Raw genomic sequence first — 16,501 nt, 5'->3', positions numbered from 1 at the left:
TGGCACAATAACTCACAGTTATTCATCATTTCATACAGACCGATCAGCTCCCTGAGATGAGCTCGGATCCAGTGAGGTACTGACATAGGATGTGAGCGTCTGTCATATGTTGCCCGCTTTCGGCTCATCCTATTGGCTCGTTCCTCGAGCTCCTCCAGCTGTTTTGAGCTGCTGCAGAAGGCCACTGCCATTGAGGGAACACTTTTGCCACAGTTGTACACACACAAAAAGATTCTAGGTCTGACCAATGTCGCAGCCATAGGCAAAAAGATGACAGTCAATAAAATTCTAAAAGGTAATTTATTAACACAATGATCAAAAAGTAAAAGATAAAACAGTCCAGTGTCCAATTTGCCTGTGAAGTAAAAACACACAGTCCAAGGCCAGAGGGTTTGGACTGTGATCACCTGGCTATGCCACAAAGCCAGGTGATCACTCTGGCCTCTGCAACTCAGCTGCCTTTAGGCTGCGGCATATAATTGGCCCTGGCCTGCACAGAGACACAAAGTAACATGTTTCATGTCTCTCTGTGCAAAATGGGTTCAAAAACATAAACAACTGTGGTATACTGTTTGTCCGTGATTTGTGGCAGGATCAGCCTGATATTATTTGTGTCCCACTGTAACTTTACTGTATAAAGAGCTAAGATCTCCAAAATGTCAGCAGCAATGACTGTAGTCATTGGTCAGGAGTAGTTTATAAGAAGTATTTGTGAACTAAAAATCAAGAATGTGGGATACTGTTTGTACGTGATTTGGACAGCCCAGCGCGTGCTCCCGACGCAGGGGGAACTAATTCTGTTGGGGAGACCTACCTTGGCACTTGTGCAGGTGAAGCCAAAAGCAAGATAAGATATGCCTCATCATATTTTCTAGTATTTGGCTTGGAAGGAAGTTAGTTTGGAAACATATTTGCTTCATCTTCTGCTTTGCGTTTGTGTGGAAGCCCTGTCAAAAACCTGCCCATTATATGCTAGCACTCTGCTCTAACCTATGCAGCTTATTGTGAAATTTTGCAGCCAACTTCCGGTTTTGCCTCGCTGACTTGACGCACTGCCTCTGCTTGCTCTATGCAGACGGTGTGACGTCAGCCAGAGTCGGTCAGCTGGCTCCTCCATCTGAGCAGCACAGAGAGCCTCTCCCACAGGGAGACATCACCAAAAAACGCCCGAGTCTGGCCAGCAGCATCGGCGGCCTGCCGGAAGAGGAAAAGATATGGATAAAACGAGACTATAGTGGGGGATCGGCCATCGGCGATTATCGGGAAGACTAACTAGAATATTTATTTACCTATTTATTAATTATTTATTTTCCCTGCCAGCAATGGCTGGGGTCCATGGCTGCGGCTGCTGAGAGGCAGGTGCAATACCATCGACGAAGGCGTTTCGCTTCTCGGCATGGACGATCTACAGGCTGGCCCAGTGCCCATCCACAGCGCCCAGGATCTGATGCTTTCTGCCGGAGGACAGGGATAACAGGGCCGCGACTGGAGGAGATAGCCCGTAACTGGCTGGAGGAGCGGGAGGAGGAGGAGGAGGAGGAGGGGGTCTATTCATATCAGTTTATTAGAACCGATATTTTCAGCAGGGGAATCAAGGTTATGCGCACACAACAGTCTGCCTCCGTTCTGTAAACCTGCTGCAAAATGGCATGACTGTTCTCCTTTTTGAAGGCAGACTGTGATTGAATGTGCCCCTTCCCCCGTGCTGAGCGCATTCAAAAGCGGTGACACCCTCGCCTTTTAGGAGGGCCTGAAAAACTGTTGAGAGGAGGCGCAGCTTCATCTGGACCACAGCTGCCAAGATGATGGAGCTGCAGATAGACGAGGTGGTCTACCAGGACGACTACGGCTCCGGCTCCGTGATGTCAGAGCGGGTGTCGGGCCTGGCAAACAGCATCTACCGGGAGTTCGAGCGGCTGATACACAGCTACGATGAGGAGGTGGTGAAGGAGCTGATGCCGCTTGTGGTAAACGTCCTGGAAAACCTCGACGCGGTGCTGACGGAGAACCAGGAGCACGAGGTGGAGCTGGAGCTGCTGAAGGAGGACAACGAGCAGCTCATCACCCAGTATGAGAGGGAGAAAGCGCTGCGCAAGCAGGCGGAGGAGGTGCGTTAAAAGAGCTCCCCACACAGCACCACCGGCCACCGCAGGCCCGTCATTATCATCACTTCCAGCCGTCCTGTTCTGTAGGCACATGTGACTCATGTTTAGGCCCGTGACAGGGATTGCTAAACGTATTATTAGTGTCAATGCACTGCAGTCACTCGTAAACACACTGCTTACATTACTTAGGGATATTTAAATCAGTATAGAGACACCACTGGAAGTTTCTTTTTCTTTTAAAGAGGGTCAACCAGGTAAACAACAGGGACGTTTCCGGGATTTCTGAAATCAGGGGGCCCAGGGATGGGCAGACCAAGGCAGGGGTGCACAGCAATGTTGAAAACACTAGGCACAATTATCATAATTATCAATTACGAGTCCACATGCAGATGGTGTTATTATAAAGGTAAACCATTGTTTTGGTTTAAAACAATGTTTTTGCAACATGATAAATAAGTATTTAGATACTTTAGGTGAGTAAAAGTTGTAATCCTGCATCCAAATATGGGTTTATGGCAGAATCCTAAGCATTGCATTACCGGATCATAGTTATTGGTCCATTTATATCTTTATCACTTTAATCTTACGACTGGAGACAATTTTAATCATGTTAATCATGTTGCTACGGGGAGTTTTATGAATAATGTTAATAATAATAATAATATAGATTTTTAGATCCATAGATTTAAATTTTAAAATCTGCTAAATTAGAGTAAATTAAATGGTATGGAGTACAAGGATAATAACTGTACTGAAAATATAGTGAAGTGGAAATAGAAACCAGGAAAACTTCAGTAACATACTTGAGTAAATGTGCTACAAGTAATACACCATCACTCATTATACTCCAGCTCGCATCTGTACTGTAAGAACTGTCTGAGACAATCATATTTCTGGGGGTGGGCAGTGCCACCCTGTGCCCCCCTTCTGACCTTTGAAGTTAAGCACATGCATTGAAACAAAAGACATCTTACAGTTTTACCCTCGTTGTCTGTTTATCAACATCAGATTCTTTATGAAATGAAGTTAAAATCTAACATCGATTAATTCTGTTACTACAAGTTTTCCAAATATTGCTGTTTAACTTTAAAGTTAAAGTTAATAGCTTTGTCACTATTACAGATTTTTATTATCACTTTTTTCCTGCCAGTACTCCAGCTAACCGTTAACAGTGCTGCTACCACCATCATCACACATGGAATTTTAAGTGCTCCTTCCTTAAACTTTAACACAACACAGCAGAAGTATATGCAAATATAACACAAACACAGTATGCAAACACAAAGTGAGGGAGGACATGTTAGCAGGACATGCATGAAGATAAAGGCACAGTCAGCGTGACTCTCTGTGTGGGCGTTTGCACTCGAAAACAGTGAAAGAACAGGAACACAAACAACAAAAAGTGTGTTTCAATATGGGGCTATTAAATTACAGACTGAACTCCACCTGCAGCCACTTTTATCTCCTCTGTTTTTACCTGAGTGGTGTCATAACAGCAGTGAGATCCTGCAGGCAGACATCATAAAGCAACTTTAATCCTCCTCCCATCCAAAGAGGCCTCAGAGTATCACTGGCAGCCTTGCTGGTGTCAGCTTAGCTCAGCTTTTAGCCCACTTTGTCATCTGCTCTCCCCAGCGCCGTCCCCTCTGTTAGTTATCTAGTTTGTTTTCACTTTAAGCTGCCTTGTATTTAAGCTTCGGTTTAATATCATTACAGACTGAAAATGCTTATTGTGAAAATGAGATTTTGTAGGGCCAGTACTTGAAAATGAACATGTGCTGCAGGTTAAAGTAGGTGCTGAGCCATCAGTCGTGCCTCTGCAGAAACTGAAAAGGAAAACTGTAACAACAATGCATGCCTTTACATGCTATTTATATGTGTGCCAAAAAAACCCCAAAACACTGTATAGAACTCAGATCTTCTCTTTGTCGTCAGCAGGGACTCTTTTCTTGCCTAGATTTTTGTCACGCACATGCAAATCTCTCTTTGCACTTCTGGCACAAGCTGTCTCGAAGACATTGCATATTTAAGATTTGAAGTTTCGTGCAGGGCTGCCCACACTTTTGCACAAACCTGTACTTGTTTGATGACCTTAGATGACAAATAAACAGACAGTTTTCTCCATCACTGGGGTGCAGAGGGGGATGGGATGATGTGCAAATGGGTAGAAGTCACAGGAAATCAATAGCACACAGAGCTCACTGGGGGAGTCTGGGACTGTAATCTGATTTGTGCTCATGAGAAGCAGAGAGAGAGTGAGAATAACAAAAGCAGAGAGAAAGAAACAGACTGAGGGTTTTATGAAGCTATGGCAGAGGCGAGGCAGCCCAGGCCAGATCGGAAAGAGTCTAAGGATAATAAGAGGAAAAAGAAGCAAACAGAGTCTGAGGAAAACAATAATGCCTCCTCCTGCAAGACATGGACAACAACAAGCAGAAAAGGCAGCTCACATTACAAAGTTATTAGAGCTAATGGTAAACAAAGACAACAGCCGCATCTTTTTACTCATGAAGCGTTCGACCGAGATACCCACAAGCACAAATTTAACCATTTTGTAGCATCTCCTGCTAAAACATCCTGTGTTTGTCTCCAGCCATCTTTTCCCCATCTCTCTTAATGTGATTTACATACAAAGGATTAACGAGCTATGCTCCACATGTTATCTTAACCTCTAGATTTTATAATAATTTCAAAGATTTCAGATTTTCCTCTGCTCCTCCTAATGCTGTTGTGACTTCACACCCTCCTCAGATATCACTCAGATATAACTCCTCAGATATCAGTGTGGTCACAGTTGAGCGTGTGACCACACTGCAGTCACACTTAGAGTCAGTTTGTCAGGAAAGCTCCTTAGTTTCACTTGTCACACATCGCAGGATTGCTTAATGAGAATTATTCCGACTGGACCGCGCAAACGTTCATTCCTACGCTGTGTCACGTTACCTGTCTGAGTGCTGTTCGCACAGTTTAAAGTTATTTATGAGAATGCACCGTGTTTTTCTTGCTTCTGTAGTTACACCAGTGCACACTGCAAGCTGTGCCTCACTAACACTGCATTTTAATGGAAAGCGATGTGCCTTTACTTGCACGGGTTTAGGAGCCTCGTGCAGATAAAGGCATGGGGGATAGAGGGATGGACTTGAAGGGCACCTTCCCAGTCTGAGGGGGGCAGGACGAAAGATATTGCTGTGTTTTGTTTCAGCGAAAAACAAAGACATCTAGTGTGTCACAAAGACAGTGTTTTGATGCGTAAACTCGGTCGTTTATCATTGAATCTATAGTATGTTAATGCTGTGGATGTTCAGCAGGGACAAGGCTGGAGGTTTGCTCTTCCTGCACCATGAGTACAGTGCAAAAACTGCAGCAGCTACAAGAATGCTGCAGCAATCACTCTGCAATTTCTCCAAGAATTTCACATTCTCCTTCTGCTAAAGCTGCAAGGAGACCACAGCATTAGTGTTGTTTACTGTGCTGCGTGGGTCAGGGTGTGTTTTGCCACATATTCGGTAACTCATTAAACTTGGTTAAATTCTTTAGTGACCTTTTCCCTGTAGCCGTGGAGATATTTCTACATGTGTCAATGACAAGTGTTGTTCATTCCCTGCAATTAATGCTTTAGGTACAGCATCAGCACTGGTTGTATTTTCAGAGTGCTGTTGTGTTGCAGTGCTTGCTATTTTGTGTGGCGTGTATCTGCTGCACGTTGGTGTTTCCAAGGTCTGTCTGCAGTCAGAGGATTACCGTATTAAGACTTTGTGGACTTGCGGAAAAAAGGACGTCATTGTGAGCAGCTTTATTTAAAAAAATGGAACAGGCAGCATGGCGGGGGGAGTAGGCAGCTCTGTGTTTCTGCCTGTATTGTGAGATAAATCTATTACAGACAAACTGTGAAATACTTTTACCATAATACACAGATACTACTGGCACATATAACCACATGTAAAGTGAGTTCAGTTTTCATTTTTTGACATGTGCACAAAAGCCCCGATGTATCCTGAAAACACACTGCTCTGAAGCTGATATGAACAATTATGTAATTCATAGACAATATGAAGTAAAATGATATGCTGTTTCCCTTCATATGAATTATAACAAAAATGCAAATTTTATGTGACCTTTCGCTTTTAGAGTCTGTAAATTAATTTCTTAGTCTATTTTTTTCTCTTGTTTGCCTTTTATCAGAAATTTATTGAATTTGAGGATTCGCTGGAGGCCGAGAAGAAGGACCTGCAGATACAGGTGGAGTTTTTGGAGCTACAGGGGAAACAGCTGGAGCTGAAGGCAAAGAACTATTCTGACCAGAGTGAGTGCATAGATGTCATGTTATATGCAGTGCATGTAGGACACCTGGCTCAAAGGGTGACCCTTATACCAAAGGTTGTACTGCTTACTGCAGGGTCCTGGGTTTGAGTCCGCCCCAGGCTGTCCTCTGAAGGTCATCGTGCTCCCGCTTTTCTCCACTGCCTTCCTGTCTACACTACACTGTCCTGTCTAATAGAATATGCTGTACATGTGGCTGCTGAGGCTCATTCAAAACACTGGAAATAGTGTTTAACAGCTGTGTGTGTGTGTGTGTGTGTGTGTGTGTGTGTGTGTGTGTGTGTGTGTAAGAAGGAGGACAGCAGGAGAGATAACACAGAGGCTCCAGGATACATTTCCACTGTAGTTTTGAAGGGAAGGCAGAAAGAGAAGTAGACACGCTCAGGATGTATTTTTAGACTTTGGTTGATTTTGAAATGAAACACTGATTTTCTTTGCTGTACATTATAAATACAGGCATCCAGTTAGCTTTGGGATTTATTTATTTGTATGTTTGCGGGGATCCACTGTACCCTTAATGTTTCTTTGTTTCTCCCCCAATGATTACTATATTAAATAGTGCAGCAATTTAAATACAAGCAGGCAAACATAAATTTGCAATCATTTCAATTTCATAACTTTGCACTCCTACTATGCAATCCAAAATGATACTTCATGTCCATTTAATTGGTGAAAGGTTATAAAGTGAGCTGGACGTCACTGCTGTTTAAATGTACTTTTGTTCTTGTTGCTGCTGAAGTTGATGTTGTGTCCGTCTGCTTCACAGTCACTCGGCTGGAAGAGCGAGAGTCAGACATGAAGAAAGAGTACAACGCTCTGCATCAGCGCCACACTGAGGTGAGCAAACCTTGGGCCCTCCTGTGAAATCACAAGAGTTAGATATTCTGCTGAACACCTACTCTTTTCTTTTTGATTTCTAGCTAGGATTTATTACACATTAGGCCCCATATCGGCATAATCCACCAAACATGCTCACAGTCATTTCAAATATTCATGATACTAAGCTTGAATGATACAGCCATCATGAGCGATGTTTCAGTAAAAGAAGCAGAATGGTGTTTTTTTGTTTTCTACAACTCAGAGTATCTAAATATGTGTGATATATGTGAAGTATTCAAAGCACTTTTGACCCCCATCAGTCTGGTTATCCATTAATTCACAAAACACAGTGTGTAGTAGATTATAGGTCAATCATGAAATAACTCTAATCTTTTATATTGTCAATGTATTTATTTAAAGAGGACGATGTGGTTCAACATACACTATATTGCCCAAAGTATTTGCTCATCTGTCTTCGCACGCATTTGAACTTGAGTAACATCCTGTTCTTAATCAATAGGGTTTAATATGATGTTGGCCCACCGTTTGCAGCTATAACAGGTTCACCTCTTCTGGGAAGAAGACTTCCACAAGTTTAGGAGTGTTTATGGGAATTTTTGACCATTGTTCCCGAAGCACATTTGTGAGTTCAGACACTGACGAGGTCTGGCTCACAATCTCCGCTCTAATTCATCCCAAAGATTTTCTGTTGAGTTGAGGTCAGGACTCTGTGCATCCTAGTTGAGTTCTTCCACACCTAACTTCCTCATCTACAACTTTATGGAGCTTGCTATGTGCAATGGTGCACAGTCATGTTGGACCATCTGGGACCCAAAACTGTTCCCTTAAATTCGTTAGCATGAAGTTGGCCAAAATGTCTTGGTATGCTGAAGCATTAAGAGTTCGTTTCACTGGAACTAAGGGCCTGAGCCCAACTCCTGAAAAACATCCCCACACCTTTATCCTCACTCCACCAAGGTTTACGCTTGGTACAGTGCAGTCAGACAAGTACCGTTGTCCTGGCAACCACCAAACCAAGACTCATCCATTGAATTGTCAGACAGTGAAGCGTGATTCGTCACTTCGGCTTGGATGCAGCTGTTTTCATGGAACTGTTAAACTCTCCACACATTGCTCTGAGCTAATCTGAAGGCCACATGAAGTCTGGAGTTCTTTAACGATTGAATCTGCAGAAAGTTGGCGACCTCTGCACACTATCCGCCTCTGCATCGGCTGACCCTGCTCTCAGTTCCTGTCATTCCCAATCGCTTCCACTTTGTTATAATACCACTAACAGCTGACTGTGGAATATTTAGTAGTGAGGAAATTTCATGTGTGAACAGGTGGCATCCTATCACAGTACCACGCTGGATTTTACTGAGCCCGTGAGAACGACAGATTCTTTCACAAATATTTGTAGAAGCAGCCTGCATGCCTGGGTGCTTGATTTTTATACACCTGTGAACATGGAAGTGATTGGAACACCTGAATTCAACAGTCTGGAAGGTTGACTGAATACTTAGCATTAGCACTATAGCATGCTACCAATATGGAGCATGAAACTGACATTTATAGCTATTGCTAATTTTTAACTCTTATTCCTTGCTGGGCTTTTACATTCATAATGCACAACATTCAGTTACATAACACCACAAGATACTATAAGCAAAAGTACAATAAATAAATAAATAGTGTAAAATATAGTGTAAGAAAGATAGATATTGCCCTGCTCTCCGGTTGTTCTCAAAACGATTTTTTGTTCTTGATTTCTTGGATCACAGATGATCCAGACGTACGTCGAGCACATAGAGCGGTCCAAAATGCAGCAGGCGGGGAGTAACAGCCAATCAGAAGGCACCGGCTGTGGACGATCGTGAGTGTTTTGTTTTTTCTTTCATTTATATTCTGTGTGTGTGTAATTGTCTGTTTCTGTGGATCTGAACTATCATGTTTTGCACAGATCTATCAGGCTTTTCGTGTTGCAGCACATTTCTTGTGTTGAAGCTGGCGCCGTTTGTCATCAGCCACACTGAACAGCTGCCGTGTCCCGCTAACAGAGAGGAGAGGCGATGTGCAAACAGACACAACAGTCATTATAAACCTCTGTGGAAAATAATTAGAAAAACGAAGGAAGTTTGACTTTAATGTGCCAGCTTGTTGTGTTGAGCCAGGGCCAATCCCATGGGCTCGACAGCTAGAAGAGGAGCGGGACATCTGGTGTAGCTGCCTACCTAGGCTCCAGATTAGTCACTTTTAGCAATATGTCCACTAACTCATAAAATACCCACAGTGAAAGGCATGCAAGAAGTTTGCTCCAGACTTCTGATACTGTAAATAATCAATTGAGTAAATGATGAGCATGCTTTCAGCAGTACCTATCTTTTAGTTTTAGTTTCGATTTTTTTAGCCTATTTTTCCTGTAAAAGGTGTCAAACTGTGAGATTCTTGCATGCAGGTTCTCTTGAAGTCTACCGAAAGACTGTGACCGACTATGTTTAGGTTACAGATGACCATAAAAGTCATAGCAAAACCTTCAGCTTGCGGTTTTTCTTCTTTCTTTTTTTAAACAGTGATATATTTGCAGGTTTTTAATTGAATCCATTTGTCCTTCTACGAGTGGATGTCCAATGTCAGTGGCTGCAAAATGAATCCAAAACATTATTGATTCAACCCCGAACAGTTGCAGAGATGGTCTCATGGTGATAATCTGCACCCTTTTTTCCCCCTTTCCTTTTTTGGCATTTGCAAAGTTTTGATGCAACTTTGTGTTAAGTATGCAGGAAAGATTTCCCTTCAATAACTTCCCTGTGATGATTATATCTGTGCTCCAGAGTCTCCTAAATCTTGTTGAAGGGTTGAAGTGAGAGAAGGGTTTGATTTGTAATTGTTCTAGAAAGTTTTCTTTTTCTTTCTGAACTAAACAAAACCTCCAGTATTGTCACTAGCTGCCATTTCTCCGAGGCTCTGATTGAGTTTGCTGTATTTTTGTTGACTTTTCCTCCTTTTTGGACATCAATTACTTTAATCGTCTTGCTGCCATTAAGCTGCTGGGACAGGACTTTGCTTCCGCTGGCCTTTCTTAACCATGACTGTGAACAAGCCAGAGCCCCAAAAAACTGAGACACTAGAAAAAGTTAAACACCAAAAAGTTAAAACACCAGATTTTAAATGTTAAAGAGAATATTTCATCTTCACCTCAGCTCATTTTTTCCTCACTAAGTAATGCAGTTACAGAACTTTTGACCAGTCGTGCTCAAAGCTTTCCATGCCACTGTGTATCGTGTATCTCTAAAGTCAATTCGGCTACAGCGTCTAATGAAATGCATCTCAATCCTGCAAGTCTTCATCAACTGTGCTTATTACTGGAGAATGCATGAGGACAGTGTTATAGGTGGTTATGGGAGTCCTGCTGGGGTGTTCAGAATTAATAAAGTGAACATTTGATTATCCGAAGCAGTTTTAAAGACAAGACAGTGAAGATGTGCAGAAAAAACGAAACAAACTGTAGTTTAACTAAATGTGTAAAAGTGCGTGTTTGTTTGTGCGGTGTTATGCGTCATGGCATGTTCCTGTCTCCTGTCCTTCTCTAATCAGTGTCTGTCTTGTCTGTCTTGCTGGCTTGCTCTCTGTGCTGCTGTTTGCACAGTCAACGACACACATGGAGGAAAAGGTAAATCCAACATGATTCCTCGACTGCCTCGCTCCGCTTCCCTCGAGTCTGAATTAAAAATATCCCTCCCCTTATATTTGCTGCGCTTCCACACTTTATGGATGAAAGTATTCCCTAATGCACTTAATTTGCTAGTTACCGATGCTTTAAACATCTATTTATTATGTTGGATGCATCAGTGATGTTGTACTTCAATCTTAAATTAAGGACTAAGGAATGGATCAAGGGTCATGTTAAGCATATTTTCCCGATATCTCCCCCTACCTTCTCCTCTTTCTCCCTCATGTGTTTCTGCCAGTCAGTTTGTCCCCCGTCTGTCTGTCTGCCTGTCCTGCTTGTCTTTTGCTTTGTTATATATAATTTTAAACATCAGGATCTGAGGTTGTTTTTTCTTTGGATGCTTTTTGTTGGGATTAGTGAGATCAATGCTGTCATGTCTGGGCAGTAATTGTGATGTTTAAACCAAAGGTTAGTGTAGCTTCACACAAACACATGGTGCAGCTAGTCTGGACATTTCCAAAGGCAGCAACAAAGCCATAGCACATCTAAAACTCATTAGTTTACATGTACGGGGTTAAATCTATAAAAAAGCCAAGTGTTAAACCATCAGTCTGTTGTTTTAGCAGTTTTTGGAGGTCATGATGTGGAGCCTCTGCTGCTAGCTAAAACAGTTGGTGGATCTTTTTGCCTGTGGACTGAAACAAAATAGCACTCTAAGCTAAGCTAACTGACAGCTTCACCTTTATTGTACAGAGACAGCAACAAAGAGTCATGAATGAGAGTGTGAGTGACTGTCTATAGCGGGGGTGTCAAACATAAGATACCGGGGCCAGAATCGGCCCAACAAAAACTCCAGTCTGGCCCATTGGATACAAACTGTGGAGGGGGGAAAGATTTTGGACTAACTATACATTCATAGAGCTTTTTGTAGGGCTTTTCCTACTGATAAAGACCTCCCCAAATGCCATTCATACTATTCTAAAGCAGACAAGTAAGAGTTAAGCTATTAAAAGACAGAAACGTGTTAGCGCGGTTAGCTTGTTAATGCGTTGACGCTGTCCAGCCCCATGCACGGGGCAATCCGCGGTAACTCGTTAACGGAGATTTGCCGCGTTAATGCAGTCATGGCGTTAACGCCATTTTAAAGAGATTAACGCTGACAGCACTAGTTTTTTGTTTTTTTCAATGTTAATGATAGAAAAGCATTTATGTTTAGGCATTTTAGCATTTCATCCTGTAGAAAAACTGAATTGAACTGTTGAAGTGCACTTCTTTTTCCTATATTTAAGATATCTCTGGATTTTTAAAGGTGCAGTAAAAAGGCTTTAAATTGACAAAGGGTTGAGTTTTCAATAGTATGATCAAAGTGAATTGCATGTGGCCACGGTGTAAAGTGAGTTTGACATTCTTGGGCTATAGTTTAACCCAGGCACAGACTTAAAAAACTGGTTTTGCTTTGCATTATATGCCTGCCAGAGTGAGCTCCAGCACCCCGGGGGGGAAGGGCACTGAATATGATACACTGAAATAACCGAGAGGCAGTCTCACCTAATCTCCACCACCTCTGTGTCTCCTCCTCCAGCAGCAAAGCAGAGCGCCCACCATCGTTGAGCCTGTACCCTGATGGCATGGTACGTGGGGGACTCGGGGGGGCTAGGATGATTCCCGGGAAAGACATCTGGCAGGTCAGCGAGCTCGGCCACTCTACCTTCAGCTCTGCCTACCAGGTGGGACAGAAAATGGCCCTGTCCTCCTCCCTCGGCCATAACAGCAGCCTGGGGAGTGGAAAGGGGGAGAGGCTGGCATTACTGCTGCCGGCCACACCCACACGGACCACCTCCCCTCCCACGCCTGCTTGTGTCACTTTTGAGGAAATTAATTTTGCATTGGAAATCTCAGTTGTTGTTTTTTAATCTAATTAGTTAGGTATAAACGATATGTTGACCCAAGCAAGCAGGGACCGCCGTTAGATGTTTGTTTTTGGCTTCATGCAGTTTTTTCTTGTGTCCTTATTTTACTGTGGCGTTGTGAAGCTGCTTTTTGTGTCGTGTTTTAGTTTACGCTTTTACGCAAAGTTTAAGGTCATGTTTATTAATGTTCATATAAACTGACAGCATACAGTGCTTCATATGTTATCCAAGGAAACCCCATTTCCTTGAACTCAGTCTGAAACACACAATTTAGAATTTTAATATACTCAATACAATTTAAATGACTCAGCATAATTTTTTTTATCCACAAGAGTCTAATGTGTTTTGCCTTACATATTTAGCCCCGTCACTTTACCTATTTGTTATCTAAGATAAATGTTTAAACCCATTCCCAAAATAAAACAGCAGAAAATTCCCAACTTTACAATCAGTGAGCAAAGTAAGAGACATCCCCGGCCTTCTTTCATTGCACGATGCTCATATAATGTCATTTGTGTCTCACCAAGGAGGACGGATCAGAGTCGGACTCGGTGGCGGCCACACCCAGCAGCACAGGAAGTAAGTCCAACACACCCACCTCCTCTGTCCCGTCCGCCACAGTCACCCCCATCAACGAGAGCTTCCACGGGCACGACTTTGACGTCACGCGGCCTGGAAACCGCAGGAAAAGCGCTAAGCGTCTCAGCCGGAATATGGAGGTGCAGGTTTCCCAGGAAACCAGGAATGTCAGCATCGGTAAGAGGATGTCACTGAGCGTGTCCTCACTTCAGAGGTTTGAAGTTACGCTGCATAAAATGTCAGTAGATTGCAGAGTTGCTCACAAAACGTTCAGACAGCCACACTCGGTACTCTGCTCTTCCAGGTATGGGAAGCAGCGACGAGTGGTCGGAGTTTCAGGAGCTCATCGATTCTACACCAGAGCTGGATATGTGTCTGGACCCCCGTATTTATGGAGGAGGAAACAGGTACAAGCAACAGTGTAGCTGCTTTAAGCACACAGTGTAAAAGGATATCAACATCCATGTTTTCCTGTCAAAACAAAGACAGAAACAGGTCTAGAAATCCTTTAGGTGGTCAGAGCTTTGATGGATTAGTCCTGCGTGTCAACAGCATTATATTATATATTTATTAAATAAATAAATATATGAAAAATAAATGTGTTTTCATGTGTTTCAGCCCCTCCCAGGGCATAGTTAACGAGGCCTTCGGCATCAACACAGACTCTCTCTACCACGAGATCAAAGACGCCAAGTCGGACATCATTGGGGATGTGGATGCAGGTGCTGAGCTGCTGGGTAAGAACAGGATTCTGGTTTCAGTATGTTTTGATGTATTCATTATTGACACCCTAATCCAAGAGCCCCAAAGCCTGAAAGATAAATCATTTTCCCATGAAAGTGCAATGCTGGTCAGCAGCACATGATTTACTTCAGAGGAGATACTTGAAAACAAATAAAAGCGCCATCTTTACCTCGTCCTCCCAGGGTGACTTTTACTATAAGCTAACAGGCCAATATGCCATGTTATTGCACTCTAAATAGAGAAAATAAGGGCAGATGCATGTGCTGTGTGCGCGTGTTACACAGAGCCAGCATTTGTATTTTCTTTGCACTGCAGGCTCCGAGCTCCATGCGAGGCTGTGCGAATCTGCCGCTGCACTAACTTTACATTCTTTGTCTTGCATGGGGCGCTGCAGCGCACGTCTGCATCACCACACAGTCATCCTAAAAAACACACAATCTCACACATCCATGCACTTTTTCTTTCATTGTTTGTCTTTGTTATACTTTGCTCTTGTTTTTACAGCAGTTTTAGGGGCAGAGGAACAGTAAATGGAGCAGATTTGAACAGATGTTTTTGTCACTTATGTTCACATTACTCAGTTTAGATGCCCACTATCGCACACACCCCATTTTGGGCTTATTCACACTGGGAGATTCTGGGAGATTTTGTGTATCAGTATTGACTCACTATCCCTGAGTTTTATGTTACAGAAGCAGGAAGCGCACTCTGACCCCGTCTCCTTGTCCATCTGTTAACCTCTCACCCATTTCCTTTTTTCCCCTTTTATGTGCTTCTGCCGGTGACACCCATAGGCGAGTTCTCAGGTGTGTATCTGAACACACGTTGGTTGGTATTGTTTTCTCTTAACTCTCTCAACTCCTCTCTACTTTCCAAAATCCACTTTTAAAAGTAGATGCTAATCAGTGGATATAATTGATAACAAAGTAACTTTGGAGTTATTGTGATGCTATGCTAGTAGATGACAAGTGTCAATTAGCAAGCAGTGCAGTGGTTTAGTTCCAGTCCTTTGAGGTAGCGGTGAAGTAGCAGTTAATATTTTATTTTTATAATATTTTATTACTAGAAGCCATCCCTGTTTAATTTTCAGTGAGGATTTCAGTGGTGGGTCCTTTCAGTGGGTCTTTCTAATAGATTTGATGATATAAAGGTCAGATTGTCCTTTGGTTCTGTAGCCATGCCTAAAAACCAAATCAATAAATGCTTATCAGCGTCTTCTCTCCTCTCTTCCCGTTCTTCCTTTTCTTTTTTCCATCTCTAATCTTCACCCTTTCCTCTTTTCTCTCGTCTCCTTTTCTTCTCTCCTTGTTTTGCTTCCAGTCCCTGATGATTTCTTAGGTAAGGCGCCCCATGCCTGCGCTCACATTTGCTTTAGCTTTCACATCCCTCTGTTTGTTTATGTTATGTGGCTTCTTATTTATATTTTCTGTCATTTTTTTTATTCCTCATATGCCTGAAATGTTATCATCCTTCGGTAATTGCAGTAAATCTTTCGGACATTATAGAACATTAAAATAATCCAGTGTTAAAGAGATGTTGCAGAGCTCTTATTCAAACAAATACTAAATGTATATATAGTGGAAGATATAATAACAAAAGAGAGTCAGGCAATGATAACAAATTAAGAAATGCATGAGCTCAAAAGCGGTCATGTGATAAAGAAAGTTTTCATATGACTGTGTGCAGTTCAAGAACTATGTGATTCAATCACCCTGTGATTCAGTGGGAATTAAGAGGGTCAGTAGCTGCCAAGCAAATGCACTTGACTAACTGATCATCGGCGAATGTGAGCACCTCCATCAAAGCAGAGGTTTTGGCAGTTTGCTGGTCTGGAGGAACGCTAAGGAGGAAAGACATCAGCGATGATCTTCGAGGAGTAAATGTTGATGCCCAACAATCTGGGAAAGGTTAAAAGGTCATTTCCAAACAACTTAATTCTACAGTGAGAAAGATGAAAACATTCAAGACAGATGCCAATCTTCCCATGAGTGAATGTCTCAGGAAATTCTATAGGCGTCTATAGGCATGTTAAATGTTACTGATAATGACAGTACAATTAGAAAAAGACTGAACAAGTATGGAGATACTTTCTCATATTGCACAGCACCAACAACTCATACCAGCTGTCAAGCACGGTGGTGGAGGGGTGATGTTTTGGGCTTGTTTCTCAGCCTGGACACCTTAAAGTCATTGAGTCAACCAAAATATTCTACAGTCAAGTGTGAAGCATCTGTCAGACGGCTCAAACTGGGTCATGGCACAGTGATTCCAAGCGCAGCAGCAAATCTATAACAGAATGGCTGAAAAAGTAAAGAATGAAGGTGTTGCAATGAACCAGTCCAGTCCAGACTCAA

General features: G+C 42.6%; 1 protein-coding gene across 23 annotated transcripts in view; it reads left to right on the top strand.

Annotated features, from left to right (window-relative positions):
- The first annotated feature begins 1,090 nt into the window (after nucleotides 1-1,090).
- The window catches only part of mapk8ip3 (mitogen-activated protein kinase 8 interacting protein 3), a 32,089-nt gene continuing 16,678 nt past the window's right edge, over nucleotides 1,091-16,501 (top strand). For 6 of the 23 annotated variants that reach the window (XM_085270830.1, XM_085270822.1, XM_085270827.1 and 3 more), the window contains exons 1-11: nucleotides 1,091-2,108; nucleotides 6,288-6,408; nucleotides 7,192-7,262; nucleotides 9,026-9,117; nucleotides 10,891-10,914; nucleotides 12,497-12,641; nucleotides 13,352-13,580; nucleotides 13,708-13,810; nucleotides 14,022-14,140; nucleotides 14,942-14,953; nucleotides 15,468-15,485. In XM_085270830.1, coding sequence (XP_085126956.1) covers nucleotides 1,803-2,108; nucleotides 6,288-6,408; nucleotides 7,192-7,262; nucleotides 9,026-9,117; nucleotides 10,891-10,914; nucleotides 12,497-12,641; nucleotides 13,352-13,580; nucleotides 13,708-13,810; nucleotides 14,022-14,140; nucleotides 14,942-14,953; nucleotides 15,468-15,485 — 1,240 coding nt within the window. In that variant the 5' untranslated portion in view covers nucleotides 1,091-1,802. The remainder of the gene's footprint in view (nucleotides 2,109-6,287; nucleotides 6,409-7,191; nucleotides 7,263-9,025; nucleotides 9,118-10,890; nucleotides 10,915-12,496; nucleotides 12,642-13,351; nucleotides 13,581-13,707; nucleotides 13,811-14,021; nucleotides 14,141-14,941; nucleotides 14,954-15,467; nucleotides 15,486-16,501) is intronic. The other 17 variants (XM_085270836.1, XM_085270833.1, XM_085270837.1 and 14 more) reach the window with 14 other exon arrangements.

The sequence above is a fragment of the Mchenga conophoros genome, linkage group LG4 (genome assembly GCF_057382185.1).
Source record: "Mchenga conophoros isolate Kocher_MC1m ecotype Shallow Benthic linkage group LG4, M_conophoros_male_GT1.1, whole genome shotgun sequence".
Classification (NCBI taxonomy): Eukaryota; Metazoa; Chordata; class Actinopteri; order Cichliformes; family Cichlidae; genus Mchenga; species Mchenga conophoros.
This window is presented reverse-complemented; position numbering and strand designations above follow the sequence as displayed.